General features: G+C 41.1%; 1 protein-coding gene across 7 annotated transcripts in view; it reads left to right on the top strand.

The window, feature by feature from the left end:
* Positions 1 to 221: 221 nt before the first annotated feature.
* DENND4A (DENN domain containing 4A) overlaps positions 222 to 16821 on the top strand; it is a 49725-nt gene continuing 33125 nt past the window's right edge. The window contains exons 1-4 of one of the 7 annotated variants that reach the window (XM_032194929.1): positions 222 to 410; positions 9377 to 9462; positions 14615 to 14944; positions 15556 to 15805. In XM_032194929.1, the coding sequence (XP_032050820.1) occupies positions 14637 to 14944; positions 15556 to 15805 (558 nt within the window). In that variant the 5' untranslated portion in view covers positions 222 to 410; positions 9377 to 9462; positions 14615 to 14636. Of the gene's footprint in view, positions 411 to 913; positions 1096 to 1863; positions 2001 to 2286; positions 2312 to 5513; positions 5598 to 9376; positions 9463 to 14614; positions 14945 to 15555; positions 15806 to 16821 lie in introns of those variants that run through there. The other 6 variants (XM_032194935.1, XM_032194928.1, XM_032194930.1 and 3 more) reach the window with 6 other exon arrangements.

Raw genomic sequence — 16821 nt, 5'->3', positions numbered from 1 at the left:
GCTGTCTTTATAGCAAGCCACATCAAAACCCTCGAGCCAAATATCCATAACTGAGGGGAGCTTGAATTCAAAGCCAAAATTGTATGGTTGGAGCCTATCCCTAAACATTATCTCAAAAATAGCAAATCGGTCTAAGATTTTGAAACACGGGGATTGCAGTACACGGGATGCCAGGAAAGTGGTGTTTCTGTGCATTAGTACAGGCAGCAGGGCTCTTTTTGTTGTGCTCAGCAACATCTTGACATGCTGCACTAATCTTAGCTGCACGCTCTTAAAAGATTATTTTTGTCTCGGCTTCTTTTATAGTCTTTGATGCAACAACCTGGTGTGTGTTGCATCAAGCCTGCAGAAAATCCCCCGCTTTCTCTTGTTTTTCCAGACATCCTGGGCCCAGCCGACAGGCACCGCAGGTGAGCGAGACTGGCCTATTTGGGCCGGAGATTAATTTCTGGCTAAATTAAAGGCGCTGGAGAGGGAGAAGCTGGAGGACAGAGGGGGGAGGAGAGTCGAGCAAGCGGTCCGTCGTGTTTTAGGCTTAGACTGGAGGGGTTTTGTTTTCTGACCCGAGGGGTTTTGTTTTCCCCTCAGGCTGAAGGGAAGGAGCCGCCGGCGCCTCGCCGCTCCCTGAGGGGTGATGGAAGGGGCGCGGGGCCGGGGCCCCTTCTGGAGCCCTCAGAGGGGAGCTGGGCGCCGGGGCTCCCACATCATCGAGCCCTCTTGAAGAGCTCGATGAAGGGAGAGGAGCAAGGAAGGAAAATCAAAAAATAATTATAAAAATAAAAATCCCGACGCCGCCGCGATCACGAGTCGGCGCCCGCCATCCCCCCCCCCCTCCTACAGCCAAGATGGCGGCGGCAGGAGGCGGTGCGCAGGGGAGGGGGGATCCCGGCCGAGCCGCCCACACGGCGGGGCGGCGGTGAGCGCGGCCAGGGCGAGCGGGGCTCCGCTGCCATGCGATAAGGGCGAGAGGGGGACCCAGCGCCCTCCCTGCGCCTCTTCGCCCTCCCTCCCCGCTCCTCGGCGCCGGGGGGGCAGGAGGCGCCGCCGCCGGCTGCCGTTCCCCCTGCCCCCGGGGAGCGCGGCCCCCCGCCTGAGGTGAGGGCTGCGGGGCGCGGCGGGTGGTGGTGGTGGTGTGGGGGGGGCTCGGCGGGCTGTCACCGGGCCGGGGAGCGCTGAGGAGGGTTTGAGGCGGCGGGGAAGGGCGAGGGGCCGCCGGCGTGGGCCTCGGCGGGGCTGCCCGGTGCTGCGAGCGGGCTCCGGGGCCGCCCCTCACGCGGGGCTGCGGCGGGAAGGGGGGAGCTGAGGAGGGCGGGCGGCCCTCGCCTCGCCGCCTCCTCCCCGCGCCGGTAACTTTCCGTTTGGCTGCGGTGGGAGCTGGGGGGAAACTTTGGGCTCTTCCCCGAGCCCTGAGGCGGTCACCGGGCTGGGCTGAGGGCCTGGAGCGGCGTGGGGAGGCTCCCCCCTCACGGCGCGGTCCCCTCAGCGCAGCCCCCTGCCATGTTCCTGCTCCTCCTCCTCCTCCCCGGGGAGAAACTTGCCGAGGTGCCCGTGCCCCAAAACGCCGGCTTTTCCAGGCGAGTCACGGTGGTGTTGAGTTCCCTGCGTGTGTTTTTTTTTTTTTTTTTTTTTTTTTCTCGCAACTTTCCCCCTCAGCAGCTCGGGTGGCCAGCGGCGGGACCGAGCCCTGACATTGTCAGGCGGTTCCGTCATGGTGTCGGCGTGAGGCGTGAGCCTGTGGGCCGGGGGGTGCTGGCATTTAATAACTCCTCGGCCGTGGTTCTTATTTCGGGAGAAATTTTTTTAAAGTGGGCTGCCCCTGAGAATGTCGATTTGCGAGAAATGAGGTCTCGGCACCCGGTTCTGAAGTTTATTTATTTATTTTTTTTAATGAACTGAATAGAAACGTGGTGTTCTGGACAGCTTTTTACTTTGTTTCACAATTATTTTTTTTCTGGAACTGTTGCTCAACTAGAGGTTTCTGTAAAGACTGTTACATTACGGTACGTAATCTTTCACTTTCTGAATGATTAAACTCCAATATTTAACCTTGGCGAGTATCTGTGGTGGTTTAGGAAAAGCGATTGGGTTAGTCTGGCCAAGAAAGGTCAAGGGGAGTAAATGGATTTTTTCTGGTTTCTGTGTTGAGTATACAAGTCTTACTTCGAGTAAGAAGAGAGTCTTCTGTTTCTCTTCTTATTTAAAAAAATATATATATATTTAGAGTATTGGTGAAACTCGATCCTGCTTTTACAGTACTGGGGAAGTCCATATGCGTGTTTAAAGTGAAGGTTGAAGTGGAACTGCGTCTCTGGTAAATGAAGCAACTTTTTCTTGGGGGTAATTGTGACTTGGCATTGAAACTGTTTAATTATCAAGAATAGGGCATTAGTTTTTGTGGTTAACTTTAGGGGAAGGAGAAAATTGCATGGAGCCTTAAAGATGGAACAAAAAAAAAAAAAGACTGAGCTTCTCTACAGCCTTCAGAGCTTGCATAATGTGCATATTTTACTTATTCTAGAAGCATTAGGGTCCAGCTGGATGAGGAACTTTCCTCAAGTTTATGAGCAGCTTCTGCTCCTTTGGAACACGCTTTCCCAATGGTCTCATCCAAATAGCACATTTACCAAAAGCTAGCACAAAAGATAAGATCTGGTTTTGTGAACGGTAAGGCAAAAGGCGCTATGACCATTTTTTAAAATACAGGCTTACTTAGAAGTGTTTTTCCAGTATGAAGTATTTGTTTTTCCATATATATGCTGGAGTTTTGGTACTCTTTATGGCAATGTGGTTGCAGGTCCTTGTTTCTTGCGACCAGCTTGTTCTATATGCTTTTCCTGGATATTACACCCGTATGGAGCTTAATGGAATTTCTATATGTGTTAATGGCAATGTTAACTACTCTGTATTTACATAGCCAGAGTTAATTATTACTTAGTAAAAGCATAAATATTGACAGAGCCTGGCTTGTTCTATAGGGCGTACATGAGTGCAGCTGATCTCTGTGCAGCATTAGGAACAGCGTAAATAAATAAGTCTCATTTAAGATACATTTGAAAGAGAAAGTACCAAGCAGGAAAGTAGAGCCAAGCTGATGCCCAGTGAACTACTCAAAGGAGAGTGAGGTTGCATCAGGAAGGTAGCTGATAGCACGGTTCTGCATGGCCCTGACAAGGGGATTGTGGGCACCGCTGTTTAGAACTAAGTCTGGAAGTGTTTAATCTATGGGATTTTGTATTAGAGGATTTATTAATCTCTGGGTGAGTTCTGCTGAAGCGTGTGATAGCTGGAGAGAACTGTCTTGTGACTCCTCAATGGAGAAAGATAGTATCTGGACCGAGCTGAATAATGAGAATCAGCTTTGTTAATCTTGAGATTCTGAAACAGGAAAAAGAAATTTGCAATGTCACTTAAGTAGTCAGCATCCCTTTTTAATTTCCATTGTATTTCCTAGCAACTGAATCAGAGTTAATTTTGCAAGTCATAGTAGACTAAAAGGCTTTTTACGAGAGCATGTGTAGAAACGCTTGTACTCATGGTCAGTAAAATGCCAGCACATAGTTAAAAGTGAAGAGTAAACCAGTCAGAACCTTTCTGAATCTTTAATAGCTGCTGAAACAAACTTTTCATTCATTGTCCTTCCTTCAGTTTTGACCCTAGATTTTAAGTATTTTGTCGGCATGACCAAAGAGTTGGAGACTGAAATGTTGCACAACTTGTGTTGGATGTAAAACAAAAACCTTGATGTAACCTTGTTCAAACATAGTGTTCTAGGTGTTGGTGATTTCCAAGTATCTCGCTGTCTGACAGAGTTCCAGTAGCCCGGGTTTTGATACATCTCTAGCTGTGTTTGTGTTTGTTCTGAAGTTTTCTGGAAAGAATGCTCACACATTAAACGGAGGGGAAAATAAATAAAAATTGTTTGGGTGTCCCTTTTTGTTTGTTTTCTTTCTGGTTAAGTGCCTTACATTGTGCTGTGCTTCGTTAGGTGGATCGATGCATTTCTGAGACCGTTCTCATGTTTGTTAAGGAGAAAGTACTTAAGTCAGGCTGCTGTCATATAGTGAAATTTCACTACATATTAAATGCTGACTCAAAACACACACACCCCTATTAAGGTCTTTGAAGAGAGTTTGTGCTTGCACAGAAAGTAAGGGTGGAGGTGTGGTTTAGAGGTTGTACTTGTCCCTCATCCTTCTGTAGCCTCACTTAGTGGTCTCGGGCAAGAACACAGAAAGGGCCCTGCATCTGTTCCCCAATATATCAATTCTGTATGCAAACAAGCTTTGCTATTGTGGGCACAAATCATGATAGAAGTTTTATGGCATACTAAACACAACAAATGTGAGTTATGCCTTGCTTCAGTTGAAGATAGCTATCAGGTAGGAGGTGAATATGTATAAACACTGACTGCATCTCCACTCCTCAGCTGCTTAAAATTTTAAAGAGTGGTATTGACCAAATAATTCCTTAAATTGAATGGGGTTCTTTGCTGTATTTCATAATAACCCTAAGATGTTTTCTGTTACGTTTCAGTTCAGCCTTAGTCTGTGCCTGGTCTGGGAACTTGGTCTGGGATTTGGAAGTACTCTGCTGATGTATGTATGCTTATAAAGTGCCCCCAAAGACTATACGGTCAAAATTAAGATATACAGAGAAGACTGTGTGAGGCGGTAATGTGGAGAGGTTTTGATCTATAGCAGTCATTTTACTGGCGGTCTATGGTGCAGAAATAGTCATCAGTGGTTCCCTAAAGAGCTTAAAAACAGCACTGGGAGGAGATTGTGGGGGAAGAAGTAGAAAGGAAAGGCTTCAGAAAGTGTTGGTCCTACTTCTTTAAATGGCATATTTTCCTCTTTTCAAAGTATACTTTCAAGTCTTAGATATAGAGCTACTGCAGAGGCTGAAATGGAGTGAAATTGAAGTAGGTAGTGACATGGGGGGGGTGAAAAAAGAAGAATGATCTAAAAATAGGGTGCGAGGAGTGAGGTGGAGAGTTAGAAGTTAGTTATCCAATTATAGCCTCAGTATTTATTCTGTACTTGAAATTTTACCTTTTTCTTTGGGTCAGAAAAAAGCATTAATGTGAATCGCAGTGTTTATATTAAACCATCTGAAATAAAAGTAGGCAAACAGCAGGTGCCTCGTATAAACTATATGTATATATACACAAATGAAGTCCCAAGAGAACTGCCTGTTTTGTATCTGTGTATGCAGGCATTATGCAAACAAACAGAAGGGGATTATAGACAGGACTCTGAGTTTGGTTTCATCTTGATCTTCAGAAGGAACTTGTGAACCTAAAGATTTATTCCCAGTTGTACTACTGAGTTCAGAAGCTGGTCCGGCTCTGGTAGCTTCTGTACGTCAGCAAGTTTGCCCGTGTAATAGTTTGACTATAAAGTGACAGCGAGAGAGCCAATGCTGCTCAGATCCTGCAAGTACAAAAGTAATCAGACTCTGCACAGTGCTGTTACTGAAATCCCAGTACAGGAGCACTCATCTAACAACCTGAACAACTTCAGAGTTACCTTGTGTGCTGAACTCCTCTTCGGGACGGCGAAGAATTCCTTATGTAGAGCACTGGGACAGACCTTTCCGTGAGTACTGTGCTCATAATGTCTAGCACGTGGCAGCTCCCCCTGGCTCAGTACACCTCAGCCTTTCCTAAAAGGGCGTGATTATATAACAGCTTTGGCCCAGGAGATGAGGAAGGGGTGTCAGGCTAAGTCTGTTCTGTGTTACAGAGAGGGCTGGCGTTGGATCCTGAAGCAGTCGTTACGTTAGCGTATCGCTGCCCTTCAGCTAACACAGGGTGATGGCTGGGGGAATGCTACCCCGAGGTTGCTCCGTACAGCTCTGTTGTGCTACCTGGATACAGAGATTTACTAGATGTGGAGGGTGTTAGTCAGTGTTATCTCGCCGTTAAACCTTTCCAGTGGGGTGTAGATCATCTGCAAATGGCAGCTGCAGCCTATGCTTGCCCTCCTCTCCGTGTCTGTAATTTGTAGCGTGGCTGGGTCTGATTTTCATGCCTTACAAGACTTTTTTGCTGGTCAGGGGTGTGGGAAATAAAGGTCAAGTGATCTAAGTCATAATTAAAATGTATTTTAAAATGCAGCAAAAATATTAGAAACAATTCCCACATCATCTGCCTGTTCCCCCATGAATTCAAAATTTGAATTTGGGTAGAGAAAGGTTCCGCAGCCGAACTGAAGTTGATGTGTATGTCCAAATGTGGCTGGCTGAAAGCAGAACTCTTCTGACTGTCTTGGTTGATGCACTTTGACATTTGCAGTTACAGCTTTTGGTTTTGAAGCTTGATATTGGAAATTTGCTGCTTTCATTTGCCTTTATCTCCTGTGCCAAGGAAAAGAGAACATTCTGTTTGGGGAACTTCTCCTTTTAAAAACTTGTTGTATAATAAGTAGTTGTACAAAAAACATGGACTGGCTGCCCTCCTGAACTGTGTTTTGGATGAAGTAATATTTGCATTTTATAGTGCTTACCTTGGCTTCTCTTCCATCTTATTTACTATATATATTGTTGTCTGCATCCCTCTTTTTAAACACAATGGTACTGCAGAAATTGTTTCCATTCTCTTTTTTTTTTTTTTTTTGGCTGTAAATACTGTAATTTAGAAAGAGAAATGGAAGTTTTTAAGTCCAGCTCTGTTAAGATCTGTCATGAATCTCGTGGGATGCTTGAACATCACTTTTTTTGTTTTTTTGTAGCCAAGGTTAGATGCCATGGGACTTTGCTGTGGCACAGCTGTAATGAACTCCTAAGCAGCCTCTGCATTGTCGGACCCTCTCAATTACCCCTTTGATTTTTTTGAGAACAAAAATAGCAGTGAAGAACAAGGAAATGAAAGACTTGGTGAATGATAGTGGAGAGTATGGAAGATGTAGAAAATGCCTCAGCGTGAAGTCTGTTCCTTCCTGCCTCCTCTCTGCCAGTTATTCTGCTTCCTCCTCTAAGCTTTGGTACTCTAGATGGCTAGTTCTTGTTGGCTGGCTGCAGCAATCCCACTGAATCTAGATTAGCCTCTGAATTTAACCCTAATTTCTCTTTCTTCCTAAGCACTGCTGAACGAACCTTTGTCCTTCAGGTTTTGGCCAGCATTCCAATTTTGTGCTCCCAAACTCATTGTCTTGTGTTCTGTCCCTGCGCTCTTACCCAGCACTTTTCTGTTTCCCAGACACCTCTTAGAGATGCTTTGTTGCCAAGCTTTCTGCAGCTCCCTTGATCACCACTGTTTGGATCAGAGCATGTTAACCGTGAGTTGGTGCAGATGGTTGTGAACGGACCTGCAAAGAGCTTCCTGGCAATTCTCATCTAGTGATGTAGGGGCAGAACTTTTTACATTATTTTTGTTTTTCCATATACCAATATGTTTCTTAACTCCATACTACTGTTGATGCAGCATTGAAAGGAGTTGAGTGGCAGCAAGGGACTTGTTAATTACTGTGGTGCTCAATGTTGCTGAGCACAGATGTACACAGTACTGTCTTAAAGTAGTGCAAGTGTTCACTGTAACCCTACTTGTTAGCGGTTTTCTCTGTTGCTATCGTTTGTTTAGGAGGTGGGAGGAAATGTGGAAAAAAAAAGCATAGGTAACATCCTACTGCAATAAAATGGTATGGAAGCCCTTGTTGTGCGGGGATCATTACATCCTTTGTACCTTGTTTCTCAAACTGAACAAGTAAATCCCTTATTTGATAGATGGAGGATGGCAACTACTTGTAAATGTGTGCTGCAGGTGCTTTGAGGCAAGGCTGCGTGTGTGCTGGCAGCAGTTTTCACTGTGTGATGCTAAAGTCTAGATTTTTCTTTTTATTTCCTTTAATTCTCCCTCTCGGTTATTCAGGCTAGTTGGCTAGGAAATGTGATCTTTGAATTGTCCACAAGGCGATTATCCATGTGGTAAAGCTGCTTATTTCTTAGACTTTTTGCAGCTCTGCCTGAGACCTGTGGGTGAGCCTTAATTTTAAGTTTTATTTTGTGGTATTTCTGGAACTTCGTTATGGATCAAAAGATCATTGGACAAAATAAGTGATGCTGCTCTTCCAGGTTTTCCTATTTTGTAGTCTTGTGTAGAAGTGTTTAAAGGTGATTGCTGGAATGTGGGTGCTATATGGGTTAGAAAGACTTGCACCAGGGGCTGGATTCACTCCCTGGGCTGCAATCCCTGCTCCTTGCTGTAGGATTAATGACCTAAAAGTGTTGATTGCTTCTGCATGATCTGAAATTAATTGTGTTGTGCTTCGAAGTTATGAATAGAATCTTGAACTTTGTGTGCGCTCCCAAAAATACAACTTTGATAATTTAGCATAGTAAGTTTTTCCCACTATTTTATTTTATTATTTTTTTTTTTAGCTTCTGGAATGGAAGCAAATCCCCTTCCATCTCATGGTTTGCAGAAACCCTCCTGAGATATGCGCTTCTTCCCAGCCTTGTTTATGTTGCACTTAGTTTTCTGAAGGCTTCTCACAGTAGTCTGCTAAGAGTGTACTTCCAGTCTTGGCAAACAGAAGCCTGGCTCTAGACAAAGCTTATTTTTGACTGCAACCTTGCTGATGCTAATGAGTAGTTCTGGGAGACTGAAGTCTGTGAGTGTCTCCAGCGAGGTGCTCTCCTCGGTCCCAGGGTGGAAACCTCTCGCTTCAAAATGCTTCGCTGGAGTGCAGGCTGCCTGGCTTGCACGTGCCTCGATGTAAAACACAAGCTCAAGTTATTTATGGTCATACCAATATTTAAAAGTGCTTATACTAGAGTTTAGAAGCTGTGTAACGCATCTGAAGAAGAACAGACAGTGAATTATGACAGTAACTGACAAGAAAGTTCAAACTGAAGCTGGGAAAATGGGGATTTGGAATGAGGTGGCTGGATGGAAGAGTACAGGAGTATTGCTGGCTGTGGAGGGAGAAGCTCTGCTGGAGCATCAGCATCCTGCCAAGAAGAACAATGCTTTAAAGTAGAATTTGTAAGGTCATTGAGCTAGAGGAGCACTTGTGCAGTTGGCTAACAGCTTCTCCCATGAGACGTGCATGGAAACTAGTGGGAGACCTCAACCATTCTTCAGTGTTGTGTTTTTTTTCTTTTGTGCTTGCTTCCTTAGAACATTAAATGTATTATGGTGTTTACATTTAAAAAAAATCAACTCAGCATAAGACTTGATATTTTGTTTCTGAAGTTTAAATCCTGGTGTCATATATAATTTGTTATTAGCTAAGGGACAGGTAACCTTGCTTTAGCAAGCAAGTTGTACAACGTTTACAATGTTCATTTACTGTGGCTAGGGCACTGGAGTGTGCAGTAAGCATAAGTTTTAACAAATGTACACATTGTTTAATTTCTGTTTTTACCGTTTCTGTAGGGAATGAAACTTTAACAAGAAGTCTGTGGTAAAGCCTGGCTAACAGCAAGAGAGGCAAGGTGTAGAAGAAATGCCTTGATGACAAGGTAGGGAAGACATTGAAAGATATTTTTAACAGGTTTCTGTTCTGATCTGGCAGAATTCCTGTCATACTTGAGGTGCTTCTGTTTTGTTCCCTGAGTTGTGTGCTTGCTAGAAGAAAATATCTGTGAACAAGGGCTTACCTCACTTTTGCTAGGTGACTTTGGGAATTTGGGGAAGGGATGAAGGGTTTTTTCCTGGATAATTGCAGTTATTCATATGTTCTCTAGACTGCTGAACTCTGATGTGATTTGTGCAGTGTCATGGCTGAGAAATGGTTCTGAGTAGCTGTAGTGGGACTGACTGATCCAGTTAACTTCATTTTGCTCTTACGTGATTGCTCTCCACATTTGTGTGTTGGCAGCCTACTTAGACAAGATAATGCAGCAGTGTACTCAGAAGTCTGAAATGCTAGGAGCTATTAGAACTTTACTGGCAATTTTTAAAAATTGGTCACTGATTTGTCTGTCCATTTGTCTACTCTGTGTGCCTCCAAAGGAAGGTAGGTCTTGTAATATGAGTATATGATGAATGATTTCAAAAATTGATTTCATCATTGTGTAATGAAATTTTGAGCTGCTTTAAGGAAAGGTGCATCACAGTGGCCTTCATTGGTTCCCAACCTATACTTGGAGATAGTCATTCCTTGTTTACAGACAGAATAATTCTGTGGAGTCAGGCTAACAGGGCAAAATGTCACCTGTTTTAGACAGCTAATGGATTTAAATAGTTTATTAATTTTAGTTTCTTAGTATTCTTGAAGGAAAATACTGGAAGGAATGGGAAGACAGGAAGATTAAAAGGTTACAAGGCAGTTGTTGCATCTGTCTGACAGAGGTAAGGTAGGGAAGCCTCTAATGGAGTGGCATGGTCGTTACTGCTGTCTTTTATGGGTTGTGTTCCTCTTGTGCATGCAGCAAGCATACAAGTAAACCCTTTTTGCTCTCTGGGAAGACTGGCTCCTGGAAAGAATCCGGCAATGCCAGAGCCGTTCCTGTGGCCTGCAGCCCATTTACAAGTTATGTCCCCAAAAGTCTGTGGCTAGGAACAGGCTGGATGAATTGTCAGTTGTTTTTTTTCCTTGGAAATAGTGTAGAGCATATATAGTAAACTTTGTCCTTCGTCAAGTATCACGCCTGTGGCTGCAGCACAGATGGAATATGCAGCAGATCTGTGTTTAGTTCTCATCACGTGGTAGGGGAAAAAAAGTTGAAATGTACTTCCCTCTTGTACTGTTTGAATGAGAAATGTGATCTGCTCAGAAATCCTGGTCGCTGATTTAGTTACACAAAAATGTGAGCTGGTATAAAATCATGCCTCTGAACTCACGTTTGCTTTATAATGAGAACTGTGGATAGCTTATAGCAAGTAGAAGAACTTTCTTGGAAGTAAAACAAGTTTGTGTGATCAAAGTCCCAGTGATATTCTTTTTAGCACAAAAGGGTTAGCCTTCTCTATCTAAACCTGATCACCTTTCTTGCATTAGGAGACTGTTTTGCACTTTACAGCAGATTCATTCTCTTTTTAACAGCAGCATTAGACCTGCGGAGTTGGATCACAAAGCTATAATTTTTCACATTAATCTCTTCTCTGCAGTTCCTAAAATGCTGGAAGCTAAGAATTAAAACAGCTGTGATATTTAAGCAGCAAAAATTAATAATTAGTGCTTTGTGAATGTTTATGGAGAAATAGGATGATATTAAAAATTTAGATTGAATACACAGTGAAACTGAGTTTACCCTTTGTCTTTCAGCAAAGTAATTGAGCTAGTTTTGTGGATCTCTGGTAAGGTTATTTGGTTGTTTCTCCTGTTCCCAATCTTTAGAAATCTTTTGTGAAAAATGCTCTGTTCTCCCACACTTATTTGGTCACAGTCTGCAAAGTCTGTGTTTTGTGATGTCCTTACAAGTCAGTTTGCTATTTGTAAAGATACTTTCGTTACTGTTATTGATGATGTTTAAATTACAGTGGTATAAATCTGATGAGCAGGGACTTTGGATAGAGGCTGTTAATGATCTCCTGGCATTCTCTTCAGAGTTTGTATGCCCTTTTGCAAAGGCAGGCATCGCCACTGCCATCCTCCTCCCCTGTTGTTTACTCTCACTCCAGACATGCAGCCGTCAGTCCCCGGATGACTGAAGCGCAGAGATGCGATAGCAGCTGCTTCTCAGGGTGTCACCACTAATGTCGTTGCATTTCACCTGGGAATTACATCAGGAAACACGTTTGTGCAGTGTGACTTTATTTCTGTGGGTGTTTTTGTTTTGTTTTGTTTTGTTTTCCCTGGAAGTTGACTTGCAATATTATGTGATGTATATAATGTGGTTTGGAATACTTCTAGGGTAAGAGTTTGTATTCAGATTCATCAGTTCTTGTGAAATTGCTTTTCACATCATGATTATTTGTCACTCTGAAGTACTTCATATTACATACCCTCTTTCTGTGGCCTGTTAACATAAAGTTTGCATAAATCTCCTCTCACAGTAAACAGATTTTGAAAATCAGAGTATCACAGCAGCTCCAGTGAAGTCTGAGTTAGCTTGAATGAAGCACCACTGAATTGTTTTGATCTTGCCTGCTTTTCATCCCATTTTTGGCTGTGAGGCTTTGTATCACAAATCAAAGATCTAAAGGGGTGATGCATCGTCAGCTAGGCCTTTTTTCTTCCCTTTTCTTAAAGTTGCATTAAATCCTGAAAGTCTTGCTGACTTGGGTATTGCTTGCTATATAACCTTAGGAAGCAAACGTGTGTGCTAGCAGGTGTTTGTATGTAGGGAATTCTAATTTTAACTGGTTATAAATGAGGAGAGCTTGCCCCAGTTTTTCTTGTGTGCTTTTGGGAATGAATGTTTGAATCTGAGGCTTTTGCTATAAATTTAATTTGAAATAATTAAGCATGAGGCTTACGTTTTGAGATAGGTATTATTCTTTAGCATTAAAGTATATACATCTTCCTGTTTGTTTACTTGTGATGCTGTTTTGGCTTTTGCCTCCAGAATACTGTGCTGCAAATGCACTGAAGCTGTAGGGCTTGCTCACAAATCACAGTTCATGTGATTATTTTTAAAGTAATAAAATATTTTATTTTTCAAGACATTGTGAAGCATTCTATAAATTGGTGTACTTTTGTGCAGTAGTGCTAGTAAGGAAAGGAACAAAACCAATTTCTCCAAGGTGAAGTTCAGTTTTGTAGTGTTTGTGTTGCTTTGTACTGAGCCTGTGGTTACAGGAGTATTTTTTTTATACATAGCAATGTAAGGCATAATCAGCTTTCAGTCTACCTGCTGTCTTCTCAAGTCTTTTAATTCAGTGGAAAACTTCTTTTTCACCAGAGCTTATGATGGGGGAAGCATTGAGTTTAAATTGCCTGGTTGGTAGCTTTTAGCTAGCCAGCCCTTTCTTCCTGAGCGGTTCTTGAGGAATACTTTGTTATATGCATCTTCTGAACTGTCTTTGATGGTAGTTCCCTTCTGATCTGTGTTATAAAGTATTCCTTTTTGTTTTTAATGCATTTTTGATACATTCTCAAATGATACTGCTTTTTAAAAGCAACTGTTTAAGCTCTGATATAAATCTGTTTGTTCTCCTTCTCTCTCTGTTATTAAGAACAAATGATTGCCCAGTGCATTGTAGTTTTATAATACTGTTTTAGCTTATCTTTTGGTTTAGAGTGACTACTGCTTGATAAAGATACAAAGCTGTCATGACTGTTAAAATGTAGTATACTGTAGGTAAGTTTCACAGGGAATTATGTTACAAAATATTGAGAATTTCAATTGCATTAGCTAAAAAGTGTTAGTGTTTGGTCTTGTGTTAGAATTAAATGATGCTTTGTGAAATTTCTGCAACTCTTTCTTGTGTTTGTTGCTTGCCTGTTCTGGGTTTGTTGAAGCCAGATGTCCAGTGAAATAATAGACACGTGCAGGGGTTCAATTTGTATGTCTTTGGATATATTTGGATATATTTTTCAAAGCAACTGAATTCAGGTGAAATTAAGCATAGTGGGAGCTACATTCTTCTCTCAGAAAACAATCTGAACAATTGTTTGCAAACCCTTGCAGTGCTGTATGTTGATGATTTGATCAAGAATCATGGTGGTATGAAGTTTTGATATAGCTTAGTACTTTTTAAGTAGACCAAAGAATAAGGAGAGCTAAAGCAACCAGGATGAAGGTGGCGTGACAACTGAAGTCTTATACCAACCATTTACATTGTTTTGAATTCTGTTTGTGGAGTTAGTGAATGTTAGTAAGCTCTTCAAAGTGCTGTGTTGCAAGTTTCTCTTGCACTGACGTTTCTCACCCAGATAAAATTAATCCAACAAAAGTGTATCTTAAAAGCTTATCTGGTTTACAAACTTTAGAAGTTAATGACAATAAGTTCCTGAAGCTCTTTTAGCAAGGTTATAGCACATCTAGGGTTAGATTTAAATAAAGATTTCTAGCCCATTTCTCAATGTTCTGCAACAGGGTGGAAAGTATTTTCTTTATTTGCAAAATCATGCTATTAAATAAGATGCTGGGTTTATGAGACAGACAAAAATACTCAAAAGTCTATGGCAAAGAGGTAACTAAATCTCCTGATAGATTGTATGATCTATTGTTTTCAAGGCCATCTTTTCATCATAAAAATATTACTTTGCATTGACATTTATTTACAACACTAGTAGCAAACACTGAAAAAATAATAATAATAATACATATATATTTATACACACACAAAAAGCGTTTATATGTAAAGGAAGGAAAAATGTAATTTCCCAATACAATTTGGCTGGAACAGCAGGACTGTTCCTTCTCATTATGGAAAGCTTCATGTGGTCTTGAATATTATTCTTTCTCAGTGGTCTGTACTCCATCACACTTAGTTTAAATGATTTATTTAAAATATTTGGTATGTTGCTGATGTATTGCTGCCTATGGATGGTTGCATATTGAGGATCTGAGTCCCAGAATTTTATGAAGTAACCTGTTATCAATGTCTAACATGCAAAATACTATATGATCTGATGTTGGATCTCTAATTCTTTTGTATTATTCTATTGCATTTTCATTCCCTTTTGAAGGAAATTTTAACAGATCAGAAATCATCAAATTATTCCTACTTTACAACAGAAAATTTCCAATAATATAATTATCTATATTTCTTTCCTACCAGTTCTATCATCTTGTAATGGAAGATGGAAGACAAAGGAGCTCGTGTTGCTGACTACTTTGTTGTCGCAGGATTAACAGATATTTCAAAACCACTAGAGGAAGAAATCCACTTCAATGATGCCTGCCATAAAATTGCTAAACCAAAAGAACCTATTACAGATGTAACAGTAATTATTAAATCCCTAGGGGAGGAAGTTCCTCAGGGATATAAATGCATAGATGTTACTCCCTCAGGACTGTCTGCAGACCTCAATAATGGCAGTCTTGTAGGACCGCAGATATACCTTTGTTATCGCCGGGGAAGGGATAAGCCCCCACTTACTGACTTGGGGTAAGTAGTTTTTCTGTTTACAGCAGGTGATTTTTGGCAATTTTATGTAAATAAAGCAGGTTTATTGAAATTTCATAACTTCTGATATAAGGCATGCTCTCAACAGAAAGATTGTTGTTGACTTAAGCATGCTGTAACACTGCCATAGAAATGATGTGTGATGGGTGACTTTCAGTAACAGCTGTGATCCTTTACATTTTGGAGTTTTCAAAGCAATTTATAATTTTCAGTGTATATGTTTTGTGTGGGAGAAATATTCATGTATGTATTACATACTGAAATGAAGTCAATTGTGTGACATTCAATTCTTTGAAAAGACTCATTGCCTGGTCCTATGAAAATAACATTATTTTGCAGTAAACAAAACACTAAAAAGAAATTATACATGAGGAAAACTACTTTCATCACAAAGTTTTTCAGTTAAGAGTGCAGTTTGCTGTAATGTTGACTTAATTTGTCACTAAAATGTTCTGATGAGATGAGCTGCTGCTAGACTACTACTATTCAGTTATAATTCTGATGTATAGTATTAGTATTTGAAATACTAAAAAACAAAACAAAACAAAAAAACCTGTGTGCATTCTGATCTTTGTTCTTCCTATTTTAATTAGGGTCTTATATGATGGAAAAGAAAGATTGAAACAAGGCTGTGAAATAATTCAAGCTACTCCATATGGTCGGCCTGCCAATATTAGTGGCAATGCCTCGTCACAGAGAGTGTATGTCACTTACCGAAGAGCATCCGAAAACATGGCACAAAACACGCTGGCTGTTACGGATATATGTATAATCATACCAAGTAAAGGAGAAACCCCACCACATACGTTCTGCAAAGTTGACAAGAATCTTAATAATAGTATGGTAAGATTCAAAATCTGAATTTTGAACGCTCGCTGTGCAGTGATGTAATGTTTGTGGAATGTTTATGATGGTTTGCATCCGTACTCTCTAAAGATAAGTCAAATCTTGGAAGAGTTCAAGGTTTATATTACTTTTTTGTGCTTGGAACTAAGTCTTTCTGGAAGTTTTGGGTCAAACAGACCTTTTAGGGCTGACATACAAATGCTAATTTTGGATTAGTCCTAACACACAGTGATGCAACATGCTCTCTAACTGGAGAGTTCACAGGCTGATTTACTGTTGTGATGGGAATTCTGTATCTAACAGCTATATTTCTTGTTTTTAAACTCTCCCATTACCTGCAGCATTATTTCATGTAATTCTCTTCTGTCATTTCATAAGCTTTTTTCAGAAGAAAGATGCTTGTAAGCAATGTTGTATCCTGCTGACTGTAAGCCTGTTTAAAACCATATTAATGTTCCAAAGGTAGACCTCCTAAAATACACAGGCATCACAGCACTTTGATTTGCAGAACTTAATGTTCAGGTATCTCCTCGTTGAACCTTCAACTCCATATGCTGGCTCTATACCTGTTTTTAAATAAATGTCTGTGGACATCAACAAATGGATTTTTCAGTTCTGCCAGCTCTTGTATTGACTGGGTTATGGGAGAGCTGTCTTATATAAATTATTTTCTTTCTGCCATCCCTAAAAGCTTTGTGTGTTCCTAAAGGGTGCACCTATTTTTCCAGTCTATGGCTTCCCCACTTTCTTTATTTTGGTGTCCAGAAATTGAGAATGTCAAAAAGATTTTAAAATGGGATCAGTGCCAAAAAGGAAATCATTGTTTAGAAGCTGAAAAAAACTACGTTGTTAGTGTTATATCACAGATGGAGTAAGAAATAAGGCTTAAACATGAGCATGTTTAAAATGCAGGCACAAAATAAAATTATTAAAAGTATTAACTTAAAGTAATTCACAGATATAGTTCATATCAGAAACACTGCTGTGGGTGTGTAAATAAAAAGTCTGCATGT

This window comes from Aythya fuligula, chromosome 11 (genome assembly GCF_009819795.1).
Source record: "Aythya fuligula isolate bAytFul2 chromosome 11, bAytFul2.pri, whole genome shotgun sequence".
NCBI classification, from domain to species: domain Eukaryota; kingdom Metazoa; phylum Chordata; class Aves; order Anseriformes; family Anatidae; genus Aythya; species Aythya fuligula.
This window is presented reverse-complemented; position numbering and strand designations above follow the sequence as displayed.